Source organism: Geotrypetes seraphini, chromosome 15 (genome assembly GCF_902459505.1).
Source record: "Geotrypetes seraphini chromosome 15, aGeoSer1.1, whole genome shotgun sequence".
In the NCBI taxonomy this organism is placed as follows: Eukaryota; Metazoa; Chordata; class Amphibia; order Gymnophiona; family Dermophiidae; genus Geotrypetes; species Geotrypetes seraphini.
In genome coordinates this window covers 22,860,490-22,886,206 of record NC_047098.1, presented here as the reverse complement: position 1 = coordinate 22,886,206, position 25,717 = coordinate 22,860,490, and the positions used below count along the sequence as shown (strand labels likewise).

The window sequence follows — 25,717 nt, the reverse complement described above, 5'->3', positions numbered from 1 at the left end:
GCGGTTTACAATAGATTAAGCGAGGTACAAATTGATTGAATTTAAGAGGGGGGAAGAGGAGAGTTAATAGGACCGGAAATGTGTTGTTGAGGAGAAAGAGATTAATAAGACAGAGGAATCACTATGGAGGAGAAAGAAGATGAGTGGGTCAGTTGTCTAGATATTTTAGGAACAGGTGAGTTTTTAGACATTTTCTGAATTCCTCATAAGTAGTGGGCGAAAGCAGTTGATCTAGGTCTTTACCCCACAATGCTGCTTGATGTGAAAGAAAGGTGTTCATGGTGACATCATAATACCTCATTCCTCCAATAAGAGCCAACCTCCTCAGTGATGTCACAATGGCTTGATTGTCCGATACTTGGCTCACTTTTACTACATTTTGATTTCTAGAGTGGTGAAGTGGTTAAAGCTACAACCTTAGCACCTTGAGGTCATGGGTTCAAACTCACACTGCTCCTTGTGACCCTGAGCAAGTCACTTAATTTCCCCCATTTAGAAAGATTGTGATCCTGCTAAGACAGACAGGGAAAAATACTCAAGTACATGAATAAATTCATGTAAATCAGTCTGAGCTCCCCTGGGAGAACAGTATAGAAAAATAAATAGTGTGAAGAGCTTCAATCTCTGGTAACCAGAGCTGGTATTGTGACATAATAATAACAGTTTATATACCGCAATACCGTTAAGTTCTATGCGGTTTACAATAGATTAAGCGAGGTACAAATTGATTGAATTTAAGAGGGTAGAAGAGGAGAGTTAATAGGACCGGAAATGCGTTGTTGAGGAGAGAGAGATTAATAAGACAGAGGAATCACTATGGAGGAGAAAGAAGATGAGTGGGTCAATTGTCTAGATACTTTAGGAACAATTGCGTTTTTAGACGTTTTCTGAATTCTTCATAAGTAGTGGGCGAAAGCAGTTGATCTAGGTCTTTACCCCACAATGCTGCTTGATGTGAAAGAAGGTGTTCATGGTGTTTTTTTCAGTTTACAACCTCTAACGGGGGGGGGGGAGGGAAACGAAGTAGGAATGAGAGCTTCTCTTGTGTCTGTTGGCAGAGAAGGAGAAAAGGTCAGTTATGTATTTAGGGGCAAGTCCGTTTAGCGCTTTAAAGCAGAAGCAGGCAAATTTAAACTTTATGCGTGCTTCCATCGGTAGCCAATGTAACTGCTGGTAGTAGGGTGATACATGATCGAATTTAGCCTAAAAATTTGGGATGATCCCATTCAGTTACCACACACACACAAAAAAAGGTTTTTTTTTCACACCATAAGCACACTTGCATTAGCACAGATGTGCTTTCTGCATCGTTGATATTATCTGGTGAAGTACCATATGCTAATTGCCATGTACAGTCCATGCCCATGCCCCATAGTAGGTTATGTAGATAGCATGTGAATTGGTGCCTGCTGTCATGCCAGTGCAGTAACACTGCCCACTAATTCACCTATTAATTGCTTAATGCCGTAAAAGGCTTCATAAAATTGATATTTAGCATGGTTTCAGTGGGTAGGAGAAACTGGGACAGACTTCCTAACGTATTTGTAAATCAGGTTCAGGTTTCAAGTCTATTAAAATTTGATATCCCGCCTTATCAGTATTCAAAGCGGTTTTACAAAAGTTAAAATAACAAAAAGCAGCGTCAAAAAGGGGAAAAGAACTAAACCAAGGACAGAAAAATGTGAGACAAAGACAAACGAATAGACAACGATTAACTGGAACGAGAAGAAAAGGGGATAGACCTACAATATTTGTATAGTAAAGAAGAAAATCGGGGAAAAAACGAAAGGTGGGGAAAACCAGGAGATCGGCCAAAGTGGCCGGTCTAACGTAAACTTAAAACATCCTTAAAAGGACGATCATGCTTCAAAAGCGTCTTTAAAAAGAAATGTTTTTAAACTGGATTTTGAAGTTATCTAGGGATGTAATCTCTCGTAAGTGGTTTGGAGCCGAGTTCCAAAGTGAAGGAGCAGTAACAGAAGATGATATTAGTTCTCATGGTACTGTTGTGCCTTCATGAGGGGATTGAAAGCATAAAATGACCTGGAAATGGAAACGATGAGTGAGACAATCACTCGGTGAAATTCCGGTCACCGCACCTCAAAAAAGATAAAGCAGAATTAGAAAAAGTACAGAGAAGGGCGACAAAAATGATAAAAAGGGATGGAATGACTTCCTTATGAAGAAAGGCTAAAACAGCTAGGATTCTTCAGCCTGGAGATATTAGAGGTCTATAAAATACTGAATGGAGTGGAACGAGTGGATGTGGATCACTTGCCTACTTAAATACTAGGACTAGGGGTATGAAATGAAGCAATAAGTACTACATTTAAAACCAGAGAAGATATTTCTTCACTCAACATGTAATTAAACTCTGGAATTAGTTACCAGATAATATAGTAACAGCAGTTACCTTAGCAGGGTTCTAAAAAGGTTTGGAAGTCTGCGTAAGAGGGAGTATCTCAAAATGTAGAGATATCAAGGCTCCGCCCTTTCGGCAGTCTTATTTAATCTCTTGCCATTGTGCAAATTATTGAAAAAGCTCAACATTTCAATATATTCTGATGATATTCAAGGGTTTAGGGTTTGTTTTTTTTCCCTGTAGAAAGTTCAATGATGATTGCAAAGCATAGATTGAATGATGTGATGAACAATATTAAGAACTGGACGAATGTCAACAAGTTAATGTTGAATATCTCTAAGACAGAAATTATACTTCTTTCAAGAGATTCTGATCTTGATTCCAATGTTGTACTAAATGTTTTGGGACACAGTCATGCATTTTTCTTCAGAAGTTCACTATTTGGGTGTGACTTTGGACCCTCAGTTAAATTTTAAGTTATACCTACAGAATGGGATAAGGAAGACTTACTTTAAATTGAGGATGTTGAGTCAACTTCGGATGTATTTTATCGGGCAATGATTTCAAAACAATTCTTCAATCTGCACTACTGTAATATTGTGTATTTGGGAACAACATCTTCCAACCTGCGTGTGCTACAAGTGGTTGAAAATTCTGTTATAAGAACTTTGTTTGGGGTAAGGAAGTATGAACGTGTTACATCATATTTTGACCATGGACTAGAGTAAAATACGAGTAGTTACTGTTAGTTTACTTAAGTGGTATATAATAAATAGACCAAAAAAGTCACTACTCTGTGACCTGTCACTGTACATAACAACTTAATCAAAACAAGCCTCAGACACACTGACTGAATATAAAATTACAAGTCAGGTACTTCTAGCCAATAAGGCAACATGTCCTTAATCATCAGCTCCTCTTACATGTTAGTAGGAAATTCTGTAAAAAAAAACCAACTCAAGACATAGTCCGAGAAAAATCTGAACCCCACCTGACTGTAGAGTAAGGTATAATCACCAGTGTGTCACAAAGTTAAACAAAAAAGTGCACAAAACAAAACATCAAAAACAAAAAAGCCAAGTACTTAGCTGGGGAAAAAAAGTAGTAGTGGGTCCTTCAGGTTGCTTCAGGAACTGTCTGAGCTCCAGTTGCACACACTCCGGTCTCTCAACGGCTGGCAGCCCACAGCAAGTCCAGAAAAAGCTAGCCATGCTTCTACACAGTCTTACACAGAGTTCTTACAGGAGCCAACTTCAGTTGTAGCACACACTTGATCCCACAAGCAAACAGTTCTTCAGCCATGCCCAAAGGAAACCCAGCACAATGTTTTTGTAGATTTCCCAGAGAGTACTCACAGCCAGTGGAAAATAAAGAAACCAAAACAAAACAAACCCTTCTTCAACAAGAGTCTTGTTTCACCTTCAAATTGTTTCTTCAGGAAAAAGGGCTTCACAAGCACACAGCACATTCTTTTCCTTAACCACGGCTAAAAGTACCTGACTTGTAATTATATATTCAGTCAGTGTGTCTGAGACTTGTTTTGATTAAGTTGTTGTGCACAGTGACAGTTCACAGAGTATTGACTTTTTTTGTCTATTTATTATATACCATAAAAGTAAAAAATTTGACAAAAATTCCTTTACAATTGGTGTTCAGAGTTTACTTAAGTGTACATCATTTATCACTGAAATATCTGCAGGATTGTGTGACGCCCTATATACTTCTTCGATCTTATAAGAACATAAGAATAACCTTACTAAGTCAGACCAATGGTCCATCAAGCCCAGTAGCCCATTCTCACTGTGGTCAATAAAGAACCGAAGACCAATCTACCACAAATCCAGAAGCAAATCAAAACAGGTCATGGTGAGCCCCCCAAAACCTACTACACCCACCTGTCTACCACCCTAATAACCCTTATGGCTGCAGGTGCTACCTGCAGTAGAGTATGGGTTGGTGGGCTCACATGTTCCACCATGAATGTAGTGGCTTATGGTTCACTAGCCCTCCCCCCTCCCCCCCCAGACTACTTAAGCCACCTCTGTGCAGCTCTACTAGGCTTTCCTATGCCAAATGCTGATGTTCTGGAGGCAGGTATGTATGTTTTTATTCAGAATTTTGTGGGGGTGCGACAGGGTTAGTGAACATGGGGGGGGGAGGAGGGTGTTTTTACTTTGTTCCTGCAGTGGTTCTCTGGTCACTTTGGATATCTTTTGGGCACTTATACATGTCTTTACATCGTCTAAGTCACAATGTATAAGTTCTGTCTAGGCAATCTTGTCAAACCTTCGATTATCCCTGCAGGCTGACTAAGTCTAGGTTGGCCCACATCCTGCCCACACCACTCCTCCAAAAACGCCCCTTTCAGCTCTGGACACATAGCAGGATGCAGAGGCCTAAAAAGTCCCTGGATACATCTAAAAAGCCATTTGATTATCGGTACTTGGACGACCTGTCTTTTAGATCATCCTAGTGCCAACTTGGGTGGGTTTTTAGATGTATTTAACTTTCAATTATGAGCCCCAAAGTACACAAGTGTGGCTAGTATGACATGACAGTATGATATGTAACATGTTGCAGTGTTTGTCCTGTGATTTTTAAAAAGATATTTTGGGGGGAGGAGACATGATATGAATGAAGAGTGAGCGTGGATGAGTCGGACAGCTAGCACGTTGGAATTATCGCACGTTAACTGGCTAACACAGAGTTAATGCTGCAACACCTAGCACTTCCTTAAATAGGAGGCGGTAGGTATCGCACATTGATGACCATTAGTGCAAGACCTGCAGAACAAAAATGAAAAATAAAACGTTAACAAGTTCCATGTTATATTCGCAGTTCATGTTTGGGAAAATCCTGCGTTGCCACGTGAACTGCAATTCTTAATGCATTTTAATAAAAGGGCCCCGTTATTGTTAATAGAAAAGGATGTCTTTCCTCTCTCACAGAACGAGCCCCCCAGGCACATACTGCATTACCAGTACTTGAGCTGGCCAGACCATGGTGTCCCCAACAAGCCAGGAGGGGTACTGAGTTTCCTGGAGCAAGTTAAGCAAGCGCAGCTGTGTAATTCAGATGCTGGTCCCCTCGTAGTGCACTGCAGGTAACACAGGCAACTGTCGCCGTCATCACAGGGGACTGACAAAGTGGGGAATGTTTGTCACTGGAGAGGGGTGATAAAAAAGGCCCATCTGTCACAGGCAGTGGCGTAGCAAAGGTGGGAGGTGCCCTGGGCGGTGCCTCTCCACCCCCCCCCCCAACTCTTTCTGTATCCCCAACTCACACTTACGCTGTCCGTTTCCACCCCCACACCTCTAAATCTTCACCAGCAGGAGCAGCTTCTCCACCTGCGGCTCATGCTGGCTTTCCCTCTGATGTCACTTCCTGGCCCCGTGACCCAGAAGTAATTTCAGGCTAGAGTAGTTGCTCATGCTGGTGAAGATTTTAAATAGGTATGTGAGACGGCGCTTGGGGTGGCCCGACCCCCCCCCCCCCCATTATGCCACTGGTCACAGGGGTGGTCCTGTAGGGCCACCCATCATAGGAGCGGGTTATATGATGGAACAGTTTATCATGGGAGTGGTACAGTGTATCAGGATTGGTTGTCTCAGAACAATGCAGAGGGGCATTTGGCAGAAGGGAGCAGCACGACTGATATGGTTTTGGAAAGTCTGTCTGGAAACCCAGACAGTCCTCTAAAAAGAGAACATGTCGAGTTTTCCCAGACATCTGAATTCAAGACAGCTTTGGACAAACACATGGGATCTCTAAGGGAGAGGAAGGGATAGTTGATGGTATTGGATGGGCCGACTGGACAAGCCATATACTCTTTATCTGTCTTCATTTTCTGTTTCCATGTGTGTACAGTACTCCCCCCAATATTCACGGAGTATTCCGTTCCAGGAACCCCTGTGAATGTTGAAAAACCGCGAATGCGATTTTTAGCGGGGGAAACAGGAGAGGGCAGCCGGAGTGCCGGCGAATGAAGGAAATCACTCGCCGGATGCTCCGACTGCCTCTTCCTGCACTAAAGTCGGGCCTCACCAATCAGGAGCTGCGTGTCAAAGGTGTAGCAAAGGGCTGGAGCTACTGGCAAATGTTTGGTTAATCTGACCCTGGATTCTCTTCCCTTCACTCACAGCGCTGGCATTGGACGCACAGGGACAATCATTGTGATTGATATTCTGGTGGACATAATTAATACACAAGGTATGAGATCTTATGCTAAATACCTAGGTGGGGGGGAAGACTCTTATAACAGGAGAGTTATATATATCTAGGTGAAAAGTCCGAAAACAATATTTAATATATAGAAATGCTAGGCACAAGTTTACCTCTGCTCAAAGTTGTTTAACTGCATTCCTGAGCATGGGAGCCATCTTTTCAAGATGACTGGGGGTGTTGTACCCAATGGAAATTACCCCTTTCCTGGACAGAGTCAAAGTTTTGGCTCAATATTGAGGGTGCTCAAGTTTCCACGGAGTTGGCTTCTATGTTCCTGGGGTCCTCCTCACCCTCCCCTGTGATGAATCCAATGTGCAATAAGAATCTCTTTAACTGCATTGCCTACTAAACACTTGACCATAAGGTGAAGGAGCATCAGCAGGACCCCTTAAGGCAGGGGTGTCCAACCTGTGGCCTGAGGGCCGCATGCGGCCCCGTGAAGTATTTAGTGCGGCCCTGGTTGAGGGCGATGCAGTGTTTTCCTCTGCAGCCCCCGTCTTGCCGGCTCCCTCCTCTGCCTTGCTGCAGCGTTTGCGCGTTTGTACGGCCCCAGAAACATTTTTGGGGACCAATGCGGCCCAGGGAAGCCAAAAGGTTGGACACCCCTGCCTTAAGGTGAGATGGTACTTCTCCAGCCAGTTTGCAAATATCCAGATCCTCTCCAGGTTTTGCATCCGTCTTAACCCCTGCTACTATGGGCCAGACAGAATCTAATCTTAGGGTGAGGACCACACAAATTCAGTCCATTTTTTTAAATGATTATAATGTTCTTTATTGAACAAAACTAAAGATGAAAAAAAAAAAAAAAATCAAAAAGTGCATGTATAGTCCAACATTTCAAACAATATTTAACTCCACCCCCTTCTCAATGCTCCCCACCTATCACTTCATTCCCTATTCAACTTTCATAATGAAGAGCCTGGACTCTTAGAATCCTTCAGCAGGAGAAAACATTAAGTTAACCAAACAGTATTACTCCCACTCACTGGCGTAGAAAGGGAGGAGGTACTGGGGGGTCCACCCCAGGCATAGTCTTTGTAAAGGGCACAGACACCTGACCTCCTCTCCATCCCCCTTCCTTTCCGCCCCACCCCACCCCCGCTGCGTGCAAGCAGCATTACGAACTTGCTGCCGGCATCAGTGTTGCCTCTCTCTGATGTCACTTCTGGGCCCAGGAAGTGACATCAAAGGGATAGCCAGTGCAATGCGGGTAGCAAGTTCATGCTGATGCTCTCGCCTGGAAAATTAAAAAGGTACGGGGAAAGGGAAGGGGGGCATGTGTGCAGTGGGGGAGAAGAGGGAGGGGGAGGGGTGACACCGCCCCGGACGCCACTTACCCTCGCTGTGCCACTGCTTCTACTCGGCATTCCCTCACTCTATTCCTACCTATCAACCTATCTGTCTAAAGCATTCCTCCTCCCCCTCCCATGATCCTGAAACAAGATTCAGATCCCCAAGAGAGAGACCTGTATCGGGACCTCTCCTCCAACACACACAATCCATTCTTCTTAAGAACATGGCTGTGGTAGGCAGGCATGTGCAGAGGATTGAAATAGATTGAAGGACCTCGTAGAAGAGACAGGCAGTTCTGAGTGAGGAAGCTGTGTTCTCAAATGTGATTTAGTTCTTTCTTCCTGCCAGGTGTAGACTGTTATATAGACATCCCTAAAACTATTCAGATGGTGCGGCAGCAACGGTCGGGTATGGTGCAGACAGAGGCACAGTATAAATTTATTTACATGGCTGTGCAGCAGTATATCGAGACAGTGCAGCAGAGACGGGAGGAGGAACAGGTATGTGGATTATTATGGAATTTTCGGTTGTCGGAAGTTTTGCCTCCCACATTTTGCCCCTGGAATTTTCACCCACGCTCCCACTTGTTTTGCTCCCGGGATCTTTCACCCCCAACGTTCACTGCAATATCATAATCTGTAAGGAATAACATCATTACCATTTTTGTTGGCCTTGCTCATTTGAATATGCCACTAAATATGCCACGCAAGTAAATTTTTATGGCTACACAGCTTTTTTACATTGTGTGCATTTCAAATTTTTTGCTATATGGTACTCCCCTGGTCATTCACAGTCGGCGATTCGCAGTCCCGGTCATTCGCAGTATTTTCCGACCGCGAATGACCAGGACCGTGAGAAGCTATGACCGGGCAGGAGAGAGCAGCCGGAGCACCTGCGAGTGAAGGAAATCACTCACGGTATGCTCCGACCGTCTCTTCCTGCACTAAAGTCGGGCCTTATCAATCAAGAGCTGCTTTGACACACAGCTCCTGATTGGTGAGGCCCGACTTTAGTGCAGGAAGAGGCGGTCGGAGCATACCGCGAGTGATTTCCTTCACTCGCAGGCGCTCCGGCTGCTCTCTCCTCTCTCCCCCACTGGATTTCTTGCCTTGTGCACACACAGCTGGTCCGAGATTCCTCGTCGGAGCGCGTACCTCCTGTGAGGTGCCCTAATTGCGTACTTTTCTGTTCAGCATTCTTCAGACTTGCTGACGGACCGGGCAGTGGCTGCCGCTGCTATGTTGCTGCCTATCCCCGCTTCTGCCCCATGAAAAACTGTATTCGCAGGGGAGTACTGTATTGCAGTATTTTTTTTTTTTTTAATTTAACCAATTCATAATAAGGCCACAATGAAATTTTATTTTTCATCAAAAAATCTAAAATCAAGCAAAAAAAAAAAAACCCCTAAAAAAATACATAGTAAACACAAAATGAGTCAAAAATCTTGTGTCAGGTGAACAAAGATTACAATGGCGTGTTCAGATGAACAAAACATTCGCAAAGTGAGAGGTCAATGCTGGGTCAGTAATGATTATGATATTGCAATTTAGTATAGCAGTGAATGTTTGGGGCAAAACATCTGGGAGTGAAATGTATTTAGGGTGAAAATTCCAGGGGTGAAATATACCTGGGGGAGGGGGGGAGGTGAAACTTCCAAGATGCCAGAATTTTCTAGTTTCAAGTTTCAAGTTTATTAAAATTTTTGATTAATCGCTTTGTCTTTTTTTCAAAGCGATGTACATACATATATACAAATAGAATTAGTTAATGTTACAATATTAAAAACAAAAATTAAAACATTAATTATACATGACCGTAAAAATAAATATAAAAGAGACAAAAAACATGACACAACATGAGTATAGGGAAAAAAGGGATAAGAACTACAAAATATAATTAAAAGAAGGTTGGGTAAAAACATAAGGTAGGAATTTATTTTTCTTTAACTATTGAATCATTGTGTTCCAGATTATAAGTTATTAATCAAAAGCGTCTTTAAAAAGGAACGTTTTTAAATTAATCTTGAATTTATCAATATCATGCTCTTTTCTTAGGTAGATTGGCAAGGAGTTCCACATTTGTGGAGCAGTAACAGAAAAGATAAATTGTCTTCTAGTATTTATAATTTTAAGAGATGGAATTGTCAGTAAATGCTGTTCGTTAGATCGCAAAACTCTATTTGTGGAATAGGGAATCAGTGTTTTATAGGTAAAAGCAGGAGTTTTAAAAAACATTGCTTTAAAAGTCAGTAGACATATTTTATATGTTATTCTATGGGTTACTGGAAGCCAGTGGGCGTTCTTAAGAAGCGGCGTTACGTGATCAAATTTTTTTTTTTTTGTTATTAGTTTAATGGCAGTATTTTGTATTATTTGTAACCGTCTTATTTCATTCTGTGCAATTCCCTTAAAAAGTGCATTGCAATAATCCATTTTGGAAATTATTAATGAATGTATAAGAATATTTAATGATTTAGAACAAAGATATTGTGACAAGGAACGAATTTGGCGGAGTCTATAGAATGAAGATCTGACAATACTGCCTATATGCTCATGAAAGGTTAATTTGCTGTCAAATATAACTCCTAGGATTTTAATACTGTTGACTACTTGTAAAGGAATATTTACAAGGGAATATAAAGGAAGGGGATTACATAATATGTAAGATGTCTCAGGAAGAATGACTTGGGGTTACTATCTTGAGATGCTTTATCTTGTAACCAGAAGTATCAGTTGGGCTTTCTTTTATCTGATATGCTTTGCTCTGAAAAAAGGGGTTGTATTCATTTTAAAACCAATCTATATGCCACATGAGGAAACTACAGAGAGAAAACCACAGGTAAACACGTGGTTTATGTTTGGTTTCAGGAAATTTTTTGTTTGTTGTAATGTCTTTAAAAATATCTTACATATTAATCGCAATTAATCGCTAACACACAACACGATTACCGCATTTACCCATATATAAGCCGCAGCCTATACATGGGTTTTACAAACCCGTGTATGGGGCGCGGCCTAGTTATTTGGGGCGGCCTAGGCCAGTGATTGTAAATCATCCCTCCTCCCACCCCCCAGTACCTTTATTGGAGCCCCCTGGACGGCAGACGGCGAATCTCCAGCGGTGCAGGGCACCCGCGATCTCTTCGGCATCTGGCCTGCCCCCTCACCGCTTGCTGAGTGACTGATGTCAGTTCTCGTGAGTCTCGCAAGAGCTGACGTTGGCCATTTAGCAGGCGGTGTGAGGGCAGACTGGTGCCGAAGAGATCGCAGCTGCCCTGCATCGCTGAAGATTTGCCATCCGCCGTTCAGGGGGATCAGAAAAAGGTACCGGGAGTGGGTAGGGTGGGGGGGGGGAGAAATTTAAAAGGCAAGGAAGGTACCGGAAGATAAGCCGCGGCTTATCTTCTGGGTTTTAAACATAGGCCACCCTTTTCTGCGGCCTATACATGGGTGCGGCCTATGCAGAGGGGCAATACGGTAATCGCAATTCAAATTTTTAATCTTCCTGCAGCCCTACTTCGAACATATTCCAGTGGCTCAGAGAACATATATTCTTAACTCTGAACTCCCAGCAAAGAACTTATTCTAATCAAAATAAAGCATATCAGTGGCATAAATTCAAATTAGCCTGAAGTGACTGTTTCAGAAAGGACCCCCAGAAGGAGGCCTCCTTCCTCCTAGGGTCTTCAGGCCCAACCCTTCTCCTCCAGCTCTCCAAGGGACTGCTCAATAAGAATTGATACCCCAGAAATTGTGGAATTATAAGAATCTAACTGCGTAAATACAATGGAGGGATAACCTAACAGTTAAAGCACCAGGCCAACAACCAGCGAAGTCCTCTGGAGACAGGAAAGTATGGATTTGATAACTGTTCTTGAATATTCAAAAACTTAAGGGGATATTTCCCCGATGGGGAGTGAAGGGTGTCTTATAGTTTTGCCTAAGATCGGCGGTCAAACACTGCATCTTCTACAAAAGTTCACTACATTAAGAGTGCGATGTGATAATACATTTGGGGCTCCTTTTATCAAGGTGCGCTAGCGGGGTTAGCGCGTCGGACATTTCATCACGCGCTAAGCCCTGCGGCAAGCCAAAAAACTAACGCATCGTCAATGGAGGCGTTAGTGACTAGCACGGTATTCCACGCATTAGCGACTAGGCGGTATTCCACGCATTAGCGACTAGGCGGTATTCCGCGCGTTAAACCCCCCTACCGCCCTTAGTTTTCAACTACAGATCAGTTAAACGATAGTCAAATCATGCTTTTATTATCTACGTGTGCTGAGACAATTGAAATTTATATTAAATTTATCACTAGTAGATTGGATTACTGTAATTCTCTTTTTGGGGGATCTGGCAAGGCTAATGTGCGGCACCTACAGCTTTTACAACATCTTATCACTTCTATACTGTACCAATTGCATTGGCTGCCAATTCCAAAGCAAATTGATTTCAAGTTGCTTTGCCTTTGTTTGCAAGGCTTTAATTTTGCATCAACCTGAATGGCCGTATTTTCACGCATATAACGCGCGCGTTATACACGATTTTTACAAACTGTGCATAACCGTGCGCGTTATACGTGTGAGGGCGTTTTACAACTTTTTTTTTTTCAATCAGATCCGGCATCCCCCCTGCGAACCGCCATCCTCCCGCTCGTGTCGCCCCCCCTTCCCCCGCGATCCTACATCCCCCCCCAGCACCGCAAAACATCTCTTACCCGATTGGGCACCGGCACCAATGCACAGGATGTGCCAGTGCCCGAAGATCCTCCCTCATTGGGTTGGGCTGGGCTGGGCTGGGTGGTGCGGTGCAAGAGAGATCCTCCTTCTTCCTGCGCCGAGCTGGACTAGGCTTTGAGCATTTGCGCATGCTCAAAGCCTTCTGCTCTCGCTCTCTCCGAGATTGTCCTGTGCATGTGTGCCGGTGCCCAATTGGGTAAGAGATGTTTTGTGGTGCTGGGGGGGATGTAGGATCGCAGGGGAAGGGGGGTGACGCGAGCGGGGGGCGGGAGGATGGCGGTTCGCAGGAGGGATGCCGGATCGGATTGAAAAAAAAAATGCTCTCTCGGGTAAGCGAGCGGGGGGGAGGATGCCGGTTCGGAGTAGGCGGGAGGAGGTTTTAGCATGCGCGGTATATGCGTGTGCGCGCTATATTTAATTTTTTTTGCATAAATTTGTGTTCCCCGCGCGCTATACCCGTGTGCGTGTTTTACACGGGTGCGATGTATATGGGTGAAAATACGGTATCTGTTGAGAACATTTGTTAGCTAAATTTCTACAAAATCAATGCGATCTTCTCAGAAGAACTCTCTTCAGCTGCCTAAATTGAGTCAGGGAGGCTTTCACCAACCAGGAAGAGAGCCTTTTCTTAAGCAGGCCCAGTGCTATGGAATTTTTGGCAGGACAATTTTCAGCTAGATTTTTCTTATTTTTCATTTCAGAAATAAAAGAGTATTATTCCAGCAATATTATACGAACACTTGGGGGGTCGCTTGCCATTTGGTATACTAATGTCTTATCTCAAAAAAGATATAGCGGAACTAGAAAAGGTTCAAAGAAGAGTGACCAAGATGGTAAAGGGGATGGAACTCCTCTCGTATGAGGACAGGTTAAAGAGGTTAGAATTCTTTTTCTTGGAAAAGAGATGGCTGAGGGGAGATAATGGTTGAAGTCTACAAAATCCTGAATAGTGTTGAATGAGAACAAGTGGATCGTTTGTTGTTGTTGTTTTTTTTTAACTCTTCCAAAAATTACAAAGACTAGGGGTCATTTGATGAAATTACAAGGAAATACTTTACAATCCAATAGGAGGAAATATATTTTCACTCGGAGAATAGTTAAGCTCTGGAACTCGTTGCCAGAAGTTGTGGTAAGAGCAGTTAACATAACTGGTTTTAAGAAAGGTTTGGATAAGTTCCTGGAGGAAAAGTCCATAGTTTGTTATTGAGACAGACATGGGGGAAGCCACTGTTTTGTCCTGGATTGGTAGCGTGGAATGTTACTAGGTACTAGTGATCTGGATTGGTTACCATGAAGACAAGCTACTAGGCTAGATGAACCATTGTATATCTGATTTGATCAGAGATTATTATGTACTATGTATTTTTAGCTTTGTACACTATTTGACACTTATGTAAATGGCGATATACCAAAGTAAATAGATCCAATCCAGTTGTCTATCATTCCATGCTCCATAGCTCACAGAGAAGCACAAGTGAATTGGGGATCTGCCATCTAAAATGCCAAAAATCTGCAACAATACCTCGAAGTGTAGATCAGATTTTCCCCCCTTTCAGCCCTGCTTTCTTCATTGCTCGAAGAGTAGAACTACAGAAACTGGTGACTCTGTTTCTAATGATTTAACTTGGCATTGAGAAACTAATTACATCTTAATAAAAATGTCCCTGTTCTGTGGCTCTTCACTTAGTGTTTTACCAGAAATGCAGTAAAACCTACAAGTAATTTGGTTTGCAAGTGCTTTGCAAGACAAGCAAAACATTTTATTGAATTTTAATTTGATATACAAGCAAAGTCTTGCAATACAAGTATACATACATCACAACTGAGCCGATGGTTCTTCTCTCTCTCTCTCTCTCCGACACTGCACGAGAGTAGTGACTGTTCTAAACAAGCAAAGTCTTGTAATACGATTACGTATAGTATTTTGTATACTATGCAGTGGAATGAATTGTCTGAGTTTCCATTATTTCCTATGGGGAAATTTGCTTTGATATAGGAGTGCTTTGGATTACAAGCATGCTTTTGGAATGAATTATGCTCACAAACCAAGGTTTGACTGTATATGATTGCATAAAAAATGTACATAAACTAAGAAAGCTGATTCAGAAGTAATAAAGTTAAACAGAATCCACTTTGTTCATGAGCTGCTCCCACTTATTCAAGCTGCAGCACGTTCCTGTTAATATCCCGCCTGCAGCTTGAGCAGCTAAGATAGCTGGCCATGTTTTAACCGGTTGTTTTGGGATGCGTTGGAGCTGGTGGTGATCACTGCGCTTGGGGATCTTCAGCTAAACGAATCACTTAGGGCCATACCATGGCGTACTGAGGGTTGGGGGCGGGGGCAGTCTGCCCTAGTCGATGGCGGGGGCACTGGCACCCCTCCTCTCTGCCCCGCCTTTTCCCAAGTTTCAAGTTTTCAAGTTTTATTTAAATTTGATAATTCGCTTATTACCATCTAAGCGAGTAACATTAAAAGAAAAAGTATAAAACATACAACATTAAAATATATATTGTACTACATTAAAAGGGGGTATTCGACAGACTGACATTACGGACTGACTAAGATACATTAGGAAAGAACAAAAGGAAATAAAAGTTACAAAGTGATGTTTCCCAGAGGGAAGAGAAAGAGGATCAGGAGGGGGGGAAAAACATTTGGATTAGGGTTCGATAAATGAAAAGAACTATTTTTGGATGTTGAACTCCTCCCCCCTGCCGCACGCACGCACCCTTCCCTTACTCTGCACTTCTAGTTGTTTACCGCCGCAAGTAACAACTTCAACGTGCTCCCGCGGACGTCACTTCCGGGTGCCGTGTGTATGAAGTGATGTCAGAGGGGGAGGACGCAGTCGTGAGGAGTGCGTCGAAGTTGGTCACGGGGAAAGGGAAGGAGTGGGTGCGCGCAGGGAAGGGGTGGGGGGGCAGATTTTACTTAGATGTGTTGGTGCTGCCGTTGGTGGGTTTGGGGGGAACCCCCCATTAGAGAGGAAAGTGTAATTTTTCCCAGTGTTTTAGTGAAAAATTACAGTTTCCTCTGTAAGTGGGGGAGTTCCCCCACCCCCAATGGCAGTGGCAACACTTCTAAGTAAAGTGTGTGTGTGTGGGGGGGGTTTCCCCCCTCGGAGCACTTTAAAGTTACCTTTTAATCCAGTGCGCTGATGTCCTGCGCACATTTGTTTTAGCGTCTGTGTCCCTGTACGATTGTCCAACGCGCTTTAGTCCTGTCACCATACAGTATACCCCCGCGGAGTTGGTGGCCCCAGTCATTCGTGGTTTTTTTCCGTCCACCTCTTCCACGACCCGGGACTCCGCCGTGCGCATCCTCGCGCCCCCCCCACCCCCCTCCCTGATCAGTTCCCTAGTTAAGCTACTGCTGCACAAAATATTTAAAACATTTTAAAAGGGTGTTCACTGCAGTAAGACTAATACTCTTCAAACACTCCATATCACCAAGTCTCCCCGGTCATAATTATTTCCGCTGGGAGCCTCTTTAAAAAAAAAAAAGTCCACGAGAAGGGGGGATTTCAAACTTCCGAGTTTGGCACCTCCGGCAAGATCCAAGTTAAAAAAAAAAAAAAAAAAGCAGCAAAGTGGCGAACCGCCACCCCTGCAGCCCTCTCCCGCCTCCAATCCCCGCATCCAATAATCGCAGTTATTTTGAAGTTTGTGGGTGCTCCTGGAACACAACCCCCACGAAATTTGAGGGTATAGTGTGCACCATTATTCTAATCATTTAAGTGTGTATTTGTTGGGTAAGTATTAACACAAACTTCAAAGAATTATCCTCAATGCATCCTTCCTGTCAGTGTGTGAGTGGGACCTGGTCCATACATGGACAAGAAGGGAGAGAAAAAAGACCAAGAAGAAAATATCCCTGCTGACCCAGTGGACCTCAGACCTTTCCATTCTCTTCTATCTCCACTAGTAGTTCAAGTGGGAGAAAGTCATGGGTGAGGTGGGAACTGGATTGGAACTCAGTTGCCTACCTCAAGTTTCAAGTTTATTAGTTTTTAATATACCGACCATCAACGGTTTACAATAAAATGTTAAAATAGGGATAAAAAGTTATGCTTATAAAAGTAAAGTTTAATTAAAGAGAGGGGAAGTGTACATTAAGAGCATGGACAAGACAAACTTGAAAGTGATGATTAAGAGGAAGGGGAGGGGTAAAGTTACATAATAGAAAAGGAAGAAAAAGAAAGGGGGTTGAAAGGAAATGGAGGGAGAGGATAAAACATTAGGAATAGGATCGCTTCGTAAAAGCGGTTGGTTGAGTGAGAGAGAGATAATTCAAGAGCAGTTGAAAGCATCTAGAAATAGGAAGGTTTTTAAGCTAGTCTTACATTTATCGATTAGTTTTTCATGGCGGAGTTGAGATGGTAAGGCATTTCATAGTGTTGGGGCAATTACTGAAAAATTTGATTTCCTGGTATAGAAAAAATCCTTTATAGAAGGAATGGTCTGGTCTGCTGATCTAAGCGTCCGTGTAGGGCGCAATGGAATGAGGAGCTTATCGAGGAAGGAAGGTTGATGGGAGAGTTTGATTTTAAAGGTCAACATGATGGTTTTGTAAGTAACACGGTGTGTGATGGGAAGCCAGTGTGCTTCTTTCAGGAGAGGGGTGACGTGATCATATTTCCCTAACTTGTATATGAGTTTTATTGCCGTGTTTTGGATTAACTGTAAACGTCGGGTTTCTTTTTGGAGAATTCCATTATATAGAGAGTTGCAATAGTCGAGATGGGAGATAACTAAAGAGTGAACCAAGGTTGTGATTGCATCCGTGTCAAGAATAGAAGTAAGGGAACGGATGAGGCGAAGCTTGTAAAAACAGGTTTTTACCACTGAGCTCAGTAATAATAATAATTTATTTTCTTGTATACCACCCTGCTAGTAGTTCTGGGCGGTTCACAGCAAGAGAAACTGAGACATTTCAGTGAAAAAATACAATACAGAAAACATATTACTACTTTAAATACAACATGAGTAAAAAAACAATTCAATTAAAATACAAATTCCTAGATAAAATAGACCATCGTTGGTATGCTATTAAAAGAGTTAGCATTTTTGCTTATCAAATAGGTAAGTTTTCAATACTATTGGTCTGTAATCTTATCTGGTTCGTCCAGCACACCCTGCCCCCTTCCAAGATGGCGGTGTCTGACCCAGTGGTGGTGCCTTACCTGCTACTAACATGGGCATCCAGCATCAGCTAAGGTTACCAATTATTTCCTATTTGGATTTGTTTCTAAAACAACTCCCCCCCCCCCCATGGGATTGGACACCTCCATTTTGGAAGATGGCATTGAGATGAAGAGGATACTGCTGGACCATTTCCCAGAAATTGGTTCAAGGGGGCGAGATGCTGCAGCATCTGGGGCTCTTCAATTCATAGAAACATAGAAAGATGACGGCAGAAAAGGGCTATAGCCCATCAAGTCTGCCCACTCAACTGACCCACCCCCATAAGTCTGAATGCTAATGACCCAGTTCCTTAACTTGACCTTCGTAGGGATCCCACGTAGATGTCCCATTTATTCTTGAAGTCAAGCACGCTGGTGGCCTCGACCACCTGCACCGGAAGCTTGTTCCAGTGATCCACCACCATTTCCGTGAAGAAATACTTCCTGGTGTCACTACTAAATCTCCCCCCTCTAAGTTTAAGCGGATGCCCTCTTGTGGCCGAGGGTCCTTTGAGAAAAAGGATGTCATCTTCCACCTCCATACGTCCTGTGATGTATTTAAATGTCTCAATCATGTCTCCCCTCTCCCTGCATTCCTCCAGAGTGTAGAGCTGCAATCTGTTCAGTCTCTCTTCGTACGAGAGACCCTTGAGCCCCCTGAGTTGAGTATCTTCTTGTGCCATGGGTGCCCTAGAGCAGAAGTTTCCCGGGATTGAAGGTCTTTTGTTTTGGTTTTCTTCAATTGGGGATACTTGGGGGTGGGGGCAGGGGAGAGATCTAGGCTGAACAGAATCATCAGAGGTTAAGAGCAGCACGTCATCTCAAATGACCCTTTGCTTCCTTGCTGTCTATGTGTTCCAGCCTTGAGATTCAACGGTATAATAGGGAACAATTTTGGCTTTGGCTTTGGTGCATTTTGCTTGCCCCCTCACACTGCTTTTTAGCAGAACGGTCTTCTGATTTTTCTGCATTCAAAACTCGTACATCGGCAGTAAACGGCTGTGCTAAAGGACAGCGCAGCTTACTGAACCTCCCCTCAGTAGGAATCTGCCCGCTGCCGTCTCTCGATTTCATTTGGGGTTTTTGCAATTAGCTCGCACTAAAACATTTTAGCGTCAGCCATTTGCGAGAGTGAAACCAAAGGCCCTGAAATTTCATGGCGGTTTCACAGTGGTTTGTTTTAGAATTAAATGAAACCAATTGCCCAACCCTATTTGCAAAATAGGGCATTTTCAAAGCTTCGGACCGAGGCTCCTGACGCCAATGTTTAGCGGCTAGATTGCTTTGAATATCGGCCTCGTGGTGTCTAATTACTTTCTAGAATCGATTTGCCGTTCCTTCCATGTTCAGGGCACAGGATAATTTCCACTGTTTCATCTTTTTTTTTTTTTTATTCTTTATTAATTTTCAAGCTTTGACAGTGTATTACAGTTAATATAACTTTAACAGATTATATAAAATACACCATATTACACACATTATTAAAGAAAACATCCATTTTCCCCCCTCCTCCCAATTATTAATATATTAAATCATATTATTTATTACAATATTATATTTAAATATTTTTAAACTCTTCCAAATACTTTCCCCTCCCCTCCCCCACCTTGGATGTGTAAGGAAATCTAAGAAATAAAAGATATATCTATATATGCTTCATCTTTTTCAGAGGAATAAGAGCACAGAGCGGGAGTACACCAACATTCGTTGCATCTCTGCAGAGAAAGCAAACGTCAAGTCGCAGCCGCCCACCTCAAAGACGCTGTGTGGGTATGTATCGCCCTTTAACACCATTCCCATCAAGCCCATCCAAAGGACCCACTCCACACAGTGGCATAGCGAGGGTGAGTGGTGCCCCCTTCCCCCCCCCCGGTACCTCTTTAAATTTCCCGGCGTGAGCAGCATTACAAACCTGCTGCCCACGTCATGTCTTGCTCTCCCTCTGATGTCACTTCCTAGGTGCAGGACCCAGAAGTGACATCAGAGAGAGCCGACACCGATGTGGCCAGCAAGTTTGTGATGCTGCTCACGCCGGGAAATTTAAAGAGGTACCGGGGAGGAAGGGGTGTGTGCGCGCGTGGCAGTGGGGGTTGGGAAGGATCAGGGGTGGGGTACTGAGAGAAGGGTGTGCTAGTGCCTGGGGTGGAACTCCCCTCTTTTCCTGTACCTCCGTACCCCTGTACCTCCGTTTACCTCTCTCTGCAATTACACCATGCTCTCCTCTTCCTTTCCCTGTTCCTGTCCCTTTAATACAGGGGTGTCAAATGTCGGTCTTCGAGGACCACAATCCAGTCAGGTTTTCAGAATTTCAGCAATGAATATACATGAGATCTATTTGCATGCACTGCTTTCATTGGATGCTAATAGATCTCATGCATATTCATTGGGGAAATCCTGCAAACCCAACTGGATTGCAGCCCTCGAGGACCGACATTTGACCCCCCTGCTCTAATATATGCAAATATTAAGGAGGCATTTCTGTCTCTTTCTAGGACTGATGAAGATGATGCCTGTCTGTACGAGAATATAAACATCAAGACTCCCAAAGTTTCAGGAGTGAGCTCCACGGGCAGGTAGTTGCCAGTCAGAAGTGGAGAAGTTGTACAGGTACTGGGACAGCATCTGTCCAGGGAGGATCTAATCTAATCTTCCATTTGTGTGTTGCTCATACCTATTCAGGCTCTAGGCATCTGAACCAATAAGGGCCTTAGGCCCCTCCCTGTGCATCACATGATGCACTGGGGAGGGGAAGGCCTACCATTTTGGATCAGCAGGCCTCAGAGCTGGAAGAACCAAGCCTCCCTCCTGCTCTCTTCAGCCAAATGTACTGGGGTGGGTCAGGGGGCTGGAGGGAGGTTTGGTGGAGCATCCAGTAGCATCCCTCCTGCTTTTTTTAATGAGACAGATATGTGTTTGTAACCCACCCAGAAAATCTGTGCCCATTAGAAGAAAAAAAAAAAAAAAGGTTTCCTGCCCCAAACAGCTGAGTGTCAGGAGGCTTTTCCCTGCCTCTCAGCAGTTCAGGCTTCCCTTACTGGCTCTGCGCATGTGTGAGAGTCGCTCTCGCAGTAATCAATCTGACGAGAGAGACAGGGGTTATGATGAACCTCTGCATGAATCATTTGCATGCAAAATTGTTTGAGCATCAATAGCTCTTTTAGAATCGACCAAAAATTGGATCGGAGGGGAGCCACGCAAACTTTACCAATCCTGTTTAATGCATCTAGGCCTAAATCTCCGAAATACTCTCCGAGAGACCACCCCAATGATTTATAAGAACTGTAAAAATTATCCCACTGTTGAAATGCTGCTGCAATTGGTCCCCGTTCATATATTAAAGTTCTTACTGCAAACAGAAATTGTCCTACCACTGTATGAGATGTGCCCGCGTTGTTGAAAGTGCCTTACCATTCGAATTGTAGCTGCAATTAAGCCCCAAAACATATTTTCATTTTTAGGCTTTGTAAGGACCTATTTCTCTGCTTCATATCCCCTCTTCATTAGAGTGACTTAACAATGGTCTCATTACTGTACTTAGTAAATTTTTATGGAGAGGGTGGTTGATGCGTGGAATGCGCTCCCGGGGGAGGTGGTGGAGAAGAAAACAGTGACAGAGTTCAAAACAAGCGTGGGATGAACAAAGAGGATCTCTAATCAGAAAATAATGGGTATACATTGAAGGAACTAAGGCCAGTACTGGGCAGACTTGTACGGCCTGTGGACATTCTGTTGAGGACGGGCTGGAGAGGGCTTCGGTGGCTGGGATGGTTAAGATGGGCTGGAGTGAGCTTTGATGGAGACTCCAGTAGATGGAAACTAAGCACACTGCCGGGCAGGGCTCTGCGTTTCTGGCCCAGAAACATTGAAGAAAAAGGACCATTTAAACTAAATTAATTTATGGAGCATATATGGTTGGGCAGACTGCATGGACCATTCGAGTCTTTATCTGCCATCATTTACTACGTGAATTTCTGTTTTGGGAACTAAACATAGTAATCTTTCATACTTTATATAGAAATTGAATGAGTCCATCTAGTCGCTGACCAGACAGGCTTCCTGCTAACCTAGCATCTAGCCTCTTCTGAATATAGCTATGTCTCACTATTGTATGATGGATGTGCCTACCTAATTGCTAATTTCTATTATGTATGTCAACTAGAGAATGATACGGTGACAAAATTCATCACCGTTCCCGTCCCTGCAGATAACCATGGGAAACCATCTTCATGTCATTCTTTAAGGAGAGAGGGAAGAATCAGAGTATGAATGGCCACAACCAATGACCCGCAAGCATTGCTTTGAAAAATGCTGAGATTGAGCAGCAACATTCCAGAGCAGATATTGTGATGTCATAATGCCTCATTCCACCAGTGCCTAAGAGCCAATCACATCAGTGATGTCACAATGGCTTCATTATCCTTGGCTCACATAAGAATCAGAGTATGAATGGCCACAACCACTGACCCGCAAGCTTTGCTTTGAAGAATGCTGGTGTAAAGGACTGAGGTTGAGATAGACACTAGACAATGACATGGGATTATTTCCCACGGTTATCCGCGGGGACGGAAATGGTGATGAATTTTGTCACCGTGTCATTTTCTAATGTCAACTTGTGACCTTGTTGCTAACCTTTATTTTGTATGTAAACCTGTAACCCGTTCTAGGCTCTTTTGGGAGGACAGGCTAGATAGAAAATCAAATCAATCATTCAATCAAAATTCTGGGAAGAGCTTCTCAGAAACCTGATGGGGTGAAGAATTGTGCCGGAACAGACAGAATTATTTTTTTTAAGGAGAATATTCCAAATGTCATACACAATGTACTTTCATTGTGAGATCTGTGTTATTTAGGATGCAAAGAGTATTGTTTATTTTATTTAAAAAATTTATCAACCGCTTATTCCTGAGCGGCAATACAAAAGTGACATATATAAAATAAAACAAACCAGTTTTATGCGAATATCTTGAATTACAAATGCAATAGTTACATCTTAAAACCCAGATTTAATAGATCCTCACAATACCATTTATCTATAAATTAACATTAAACAACATATCTCTTATTGAAATGCTTCTAGAAATAATGTAGTTTTAAGTATTTTTTAACTTCTGGATATCAGATAAAGCCCTCAATTCCAGTTAATTTATTCCACAGTGTTATTCCCATGATGGAAATAGCAGAAGTTCTTGTGTTCTCATAGTGCTTTTTTTGAGAAGTCCGTCAATGACAAACATATTGCATCTTCAGAATGCAAGGTTCTGAGCGGTCAATAGATTACCATGGTTTGTGACAGATACCAAGGAATCCTATGGTAGATGAAATAATACGTGATCGCACAGATAACCAGTGCAATTTCTTTAACCAGAGTGTTAGGTGGTCAAATTTCTTAACTTAACCTTGCAGCCACATTTTGGATCATTTGTAATGCTTTACGCTGTACTGTTGGAACCCCTAAATAAAGGGCATTACAATAGTCCAACTTTGATAAGACTATTGTCTGAACTACCATTCGGAAATCATGTATCGACATCATCAATTTTAGGCGACTTAACAGTCGTAATTGGAAAAAAGTAGATTTAACTACGGACAAAATCTGGTCCGTCATGCTAAGCGTTGAGTCCTGCCAGACCCCTAGAACTTAAAAATATCTTAGTCTATATTCAGCTCAAAGTGACTGGCATTTTTTTTTTTTTATGTTAGCTGTTGCAGGCGTTTTTTACCCAGATATTCAGCATTCAAGTGTACATGGATACCAAAGCTGAATAATTGGGTATAAAGTGTCTTCTGATATTTATCCAAATTCTGGTGGTTCTCAGACTGGTACTCAGATAGCTATATGGATAAACTTGGGACAGGTTTAGAACAAACGCTAGGAAGTTCTTTTTCACTCAGAGGGTGGTGGATACATGGAACGCGCTTCCAGAGGCTGTTGTAGGCAAGAAAACATTAAATGGTTTCAAAGAAGGTTTGGATAGATTCCTAGAAGAAAAAGGGATTGGGGGGTATAGATAGGTATAGACCATTGCTCAGGCAATGGGCCTGATGGGCCGCCGCGGGTGCGGACCGCTGAGCAGGATGGACCTATGGTCTGCCTCAGCGGAGGCAACTTCTTATGTTCTTATGTTCTTAACTTTATTCAGATAGTTACCTGGATAACAGTCTAAATATTGCTGCTAACTGGATAACTTGACTCCACCACAATTCTACCCCCAGACCACCCTGGCACTGCCTGGATAGTGCATGGGTGAACTGTTCAGAATTTCAGTGGCATAATCTGGATAAGTGCTGCTGAAAATTCAGGTATGGCCTGGTGAGTGAAACTTATCTGAGGAGAAGCTGCTGAATATTGACCCACTGTTGCTCGTGTTATGTCTTTGCACATGAAAGCACACCTCTGCTTGCTATTATTTTGGCCAGTTCTTGCACTTGTAATAGCGTCTTTCTCCTCACAGTGCCTCCTGGGCTGAGGGACTCCCGTTCCTCTTGTGCCCTTCAGTTTTCTGTCCCTTGTCCTCCTCGATCACCTTCCACCTGCTTATTTAGAAAAGGCCAGTGAGAGGCCACCTGTATCATCTTGAGGAGGTTAGGTCTTGCTCTCTCTTGCTCTTCTTTCCAAAACAGGGCTGGCTTCTGGTCAAGTCTGTTTGCCATTCCGTGTGTTTCCCTATCAGCATGCAAGAATTTGATGGGTTAGAGGGAGAACTGATGAGCCCCTGAAAGGCCTCTGCTGCTATGTCTCCCTTTCGAGCCTTATTTTCTTTCTTTCCAGGATGTAAACTTGCAGTGACTGTTTTGCTGGTTCTGTTTTCGCTGAAGAGTTTGGGGTTTTTTCCACCTGAGTGCACTTCGGGCTTGGTAGGAAATGGAATGACGGCGGGAAATGAGAAGGTTTGAATGCAGCTGGGACTAACTTATTACCGAGCAGGGACTCTTGTCCATGGATGTTCATAGGACAAACAGTCTAACTTTGATGACTTTTGTATCTCTTTGTAAATATGTGCAATAATTAAAATTTAGGTATTTAAGAAAACTGTCTTTGGGCTTTTGCTTTGGCTGGCGGATCCTGGAACAGAAATTCTGCTCTAAATAAACAACACCACCGATGTGAGCCGGAATCAGTGTGTCAGCCTTTCCTTTAGTCAGTATTTTTGCTTTGTATAGATATACAGAGAACAGAGACGCACACAAGGGCTGTTCTAGAACCCAGGCATATGTGGATATGTCGTCGTCCCCCCAACCTGAATCACTGATACAAAAAAGTAACAGATACCAAGCTAAAGACAAGTGCAAAGTACATTAACACCAAGAGACCAAATATTCAGCTGGTGGCGATCGATGTTTTGCTGACTACCATCAATGTCAAACCTGGAAATTCAATGATGGGCCATGTTTGTGGGTCTGTCATTGAATTTCTGGGTTTGCAGAGCCAGCTAATGTATAGCCAGTTAAGCATGACGTTTAGTAAACCAAAAAGAGGGCAAGGGATTGGGACTTGTATATTGCCTTTTTGTAATTTTACAACCACACTGAAAGCGGTTTACAGTACTCCCCTGAAATTCACAGGGGTGTTCCATTTCAGGATCCCCCTTGAATTTTTGAAAAACCGCAAATGCGGCTTTTAGGCAGGGGAGACAGGAGAGGGCAGCTGGAGAGGCAGGAGAGAGCAGCTGGAGCGCCGGCGAGTGAAGGAAATCACTCGCGGTTTGCTTTGATACGCAGCTCCTGATTGGTGTAGCCCGACTTTACTACAGGAAAAGGCGGTCAGAGCAGACTGCGAATGACTGGGTCTGCGATTCACAAACCGCAAATTCACGGGGGAACATGTACATACAGGTATTTTCAAGCATTTTTCCCTATCTGTCCTGGTGGGCTCACAGTTTCTCTAATGTACCTGGGGCGGCAGAGGATTACATGACT

General features: G+C 43.2%; 1 protein-coding gene across 4 annotated transcripts in view; it reads left to right on the top strand.

Moving 5' to 3' along the window:
* Nucleotides 1-24,845, top strand: part of LOC117348908 (tyrosine-protein phosphatase non-receptor type 11-like) — a 131,680-nt gene extending 106,835 nt beyond the window's left edge. For 3 of the 4 annotated variants that reach the window (XM_033921546.1, XM_033921544.1, XM_033921547.1), the window contains exons 11-16: nucleotides 5,311-5,465; nucleotides 6,504-6,571; nucleotides 8,228-8,379; nucleotides 19,470-19,570; nucleotides 20,293-20,373; nucleotides 24,570-24,845. In XM_033921546.1, the coding sequence (XP_033777437.1) occupies nucleotides 5,311-5,465; nucleotides 6,504-6,571; nucleotides 8,228-8,379; nucleotides 19,470-19,570; nucleotides 20,293-20,373; nucleotides 24,570-24,576 (564 nt within the window). In that variant the 3' untranslated portion in view covers nucleotides 24,577-24,845. Of the gene's footprint in view, nucleotides 1-5,310; nucleotides 5,466-6,503; nucleotides 6,572-8,227; nucleotides 8,380-19,469; nucleotides 19,571-20,292; nucleotides 20,408-24,569 lie in introns of all 4 variants that reach the window. The other variant, XM_033921545.1, reaches the window with a different exon arrangement.
* Nucleotides 24,846-25,717: the final 872 nt, after the last annotated feature.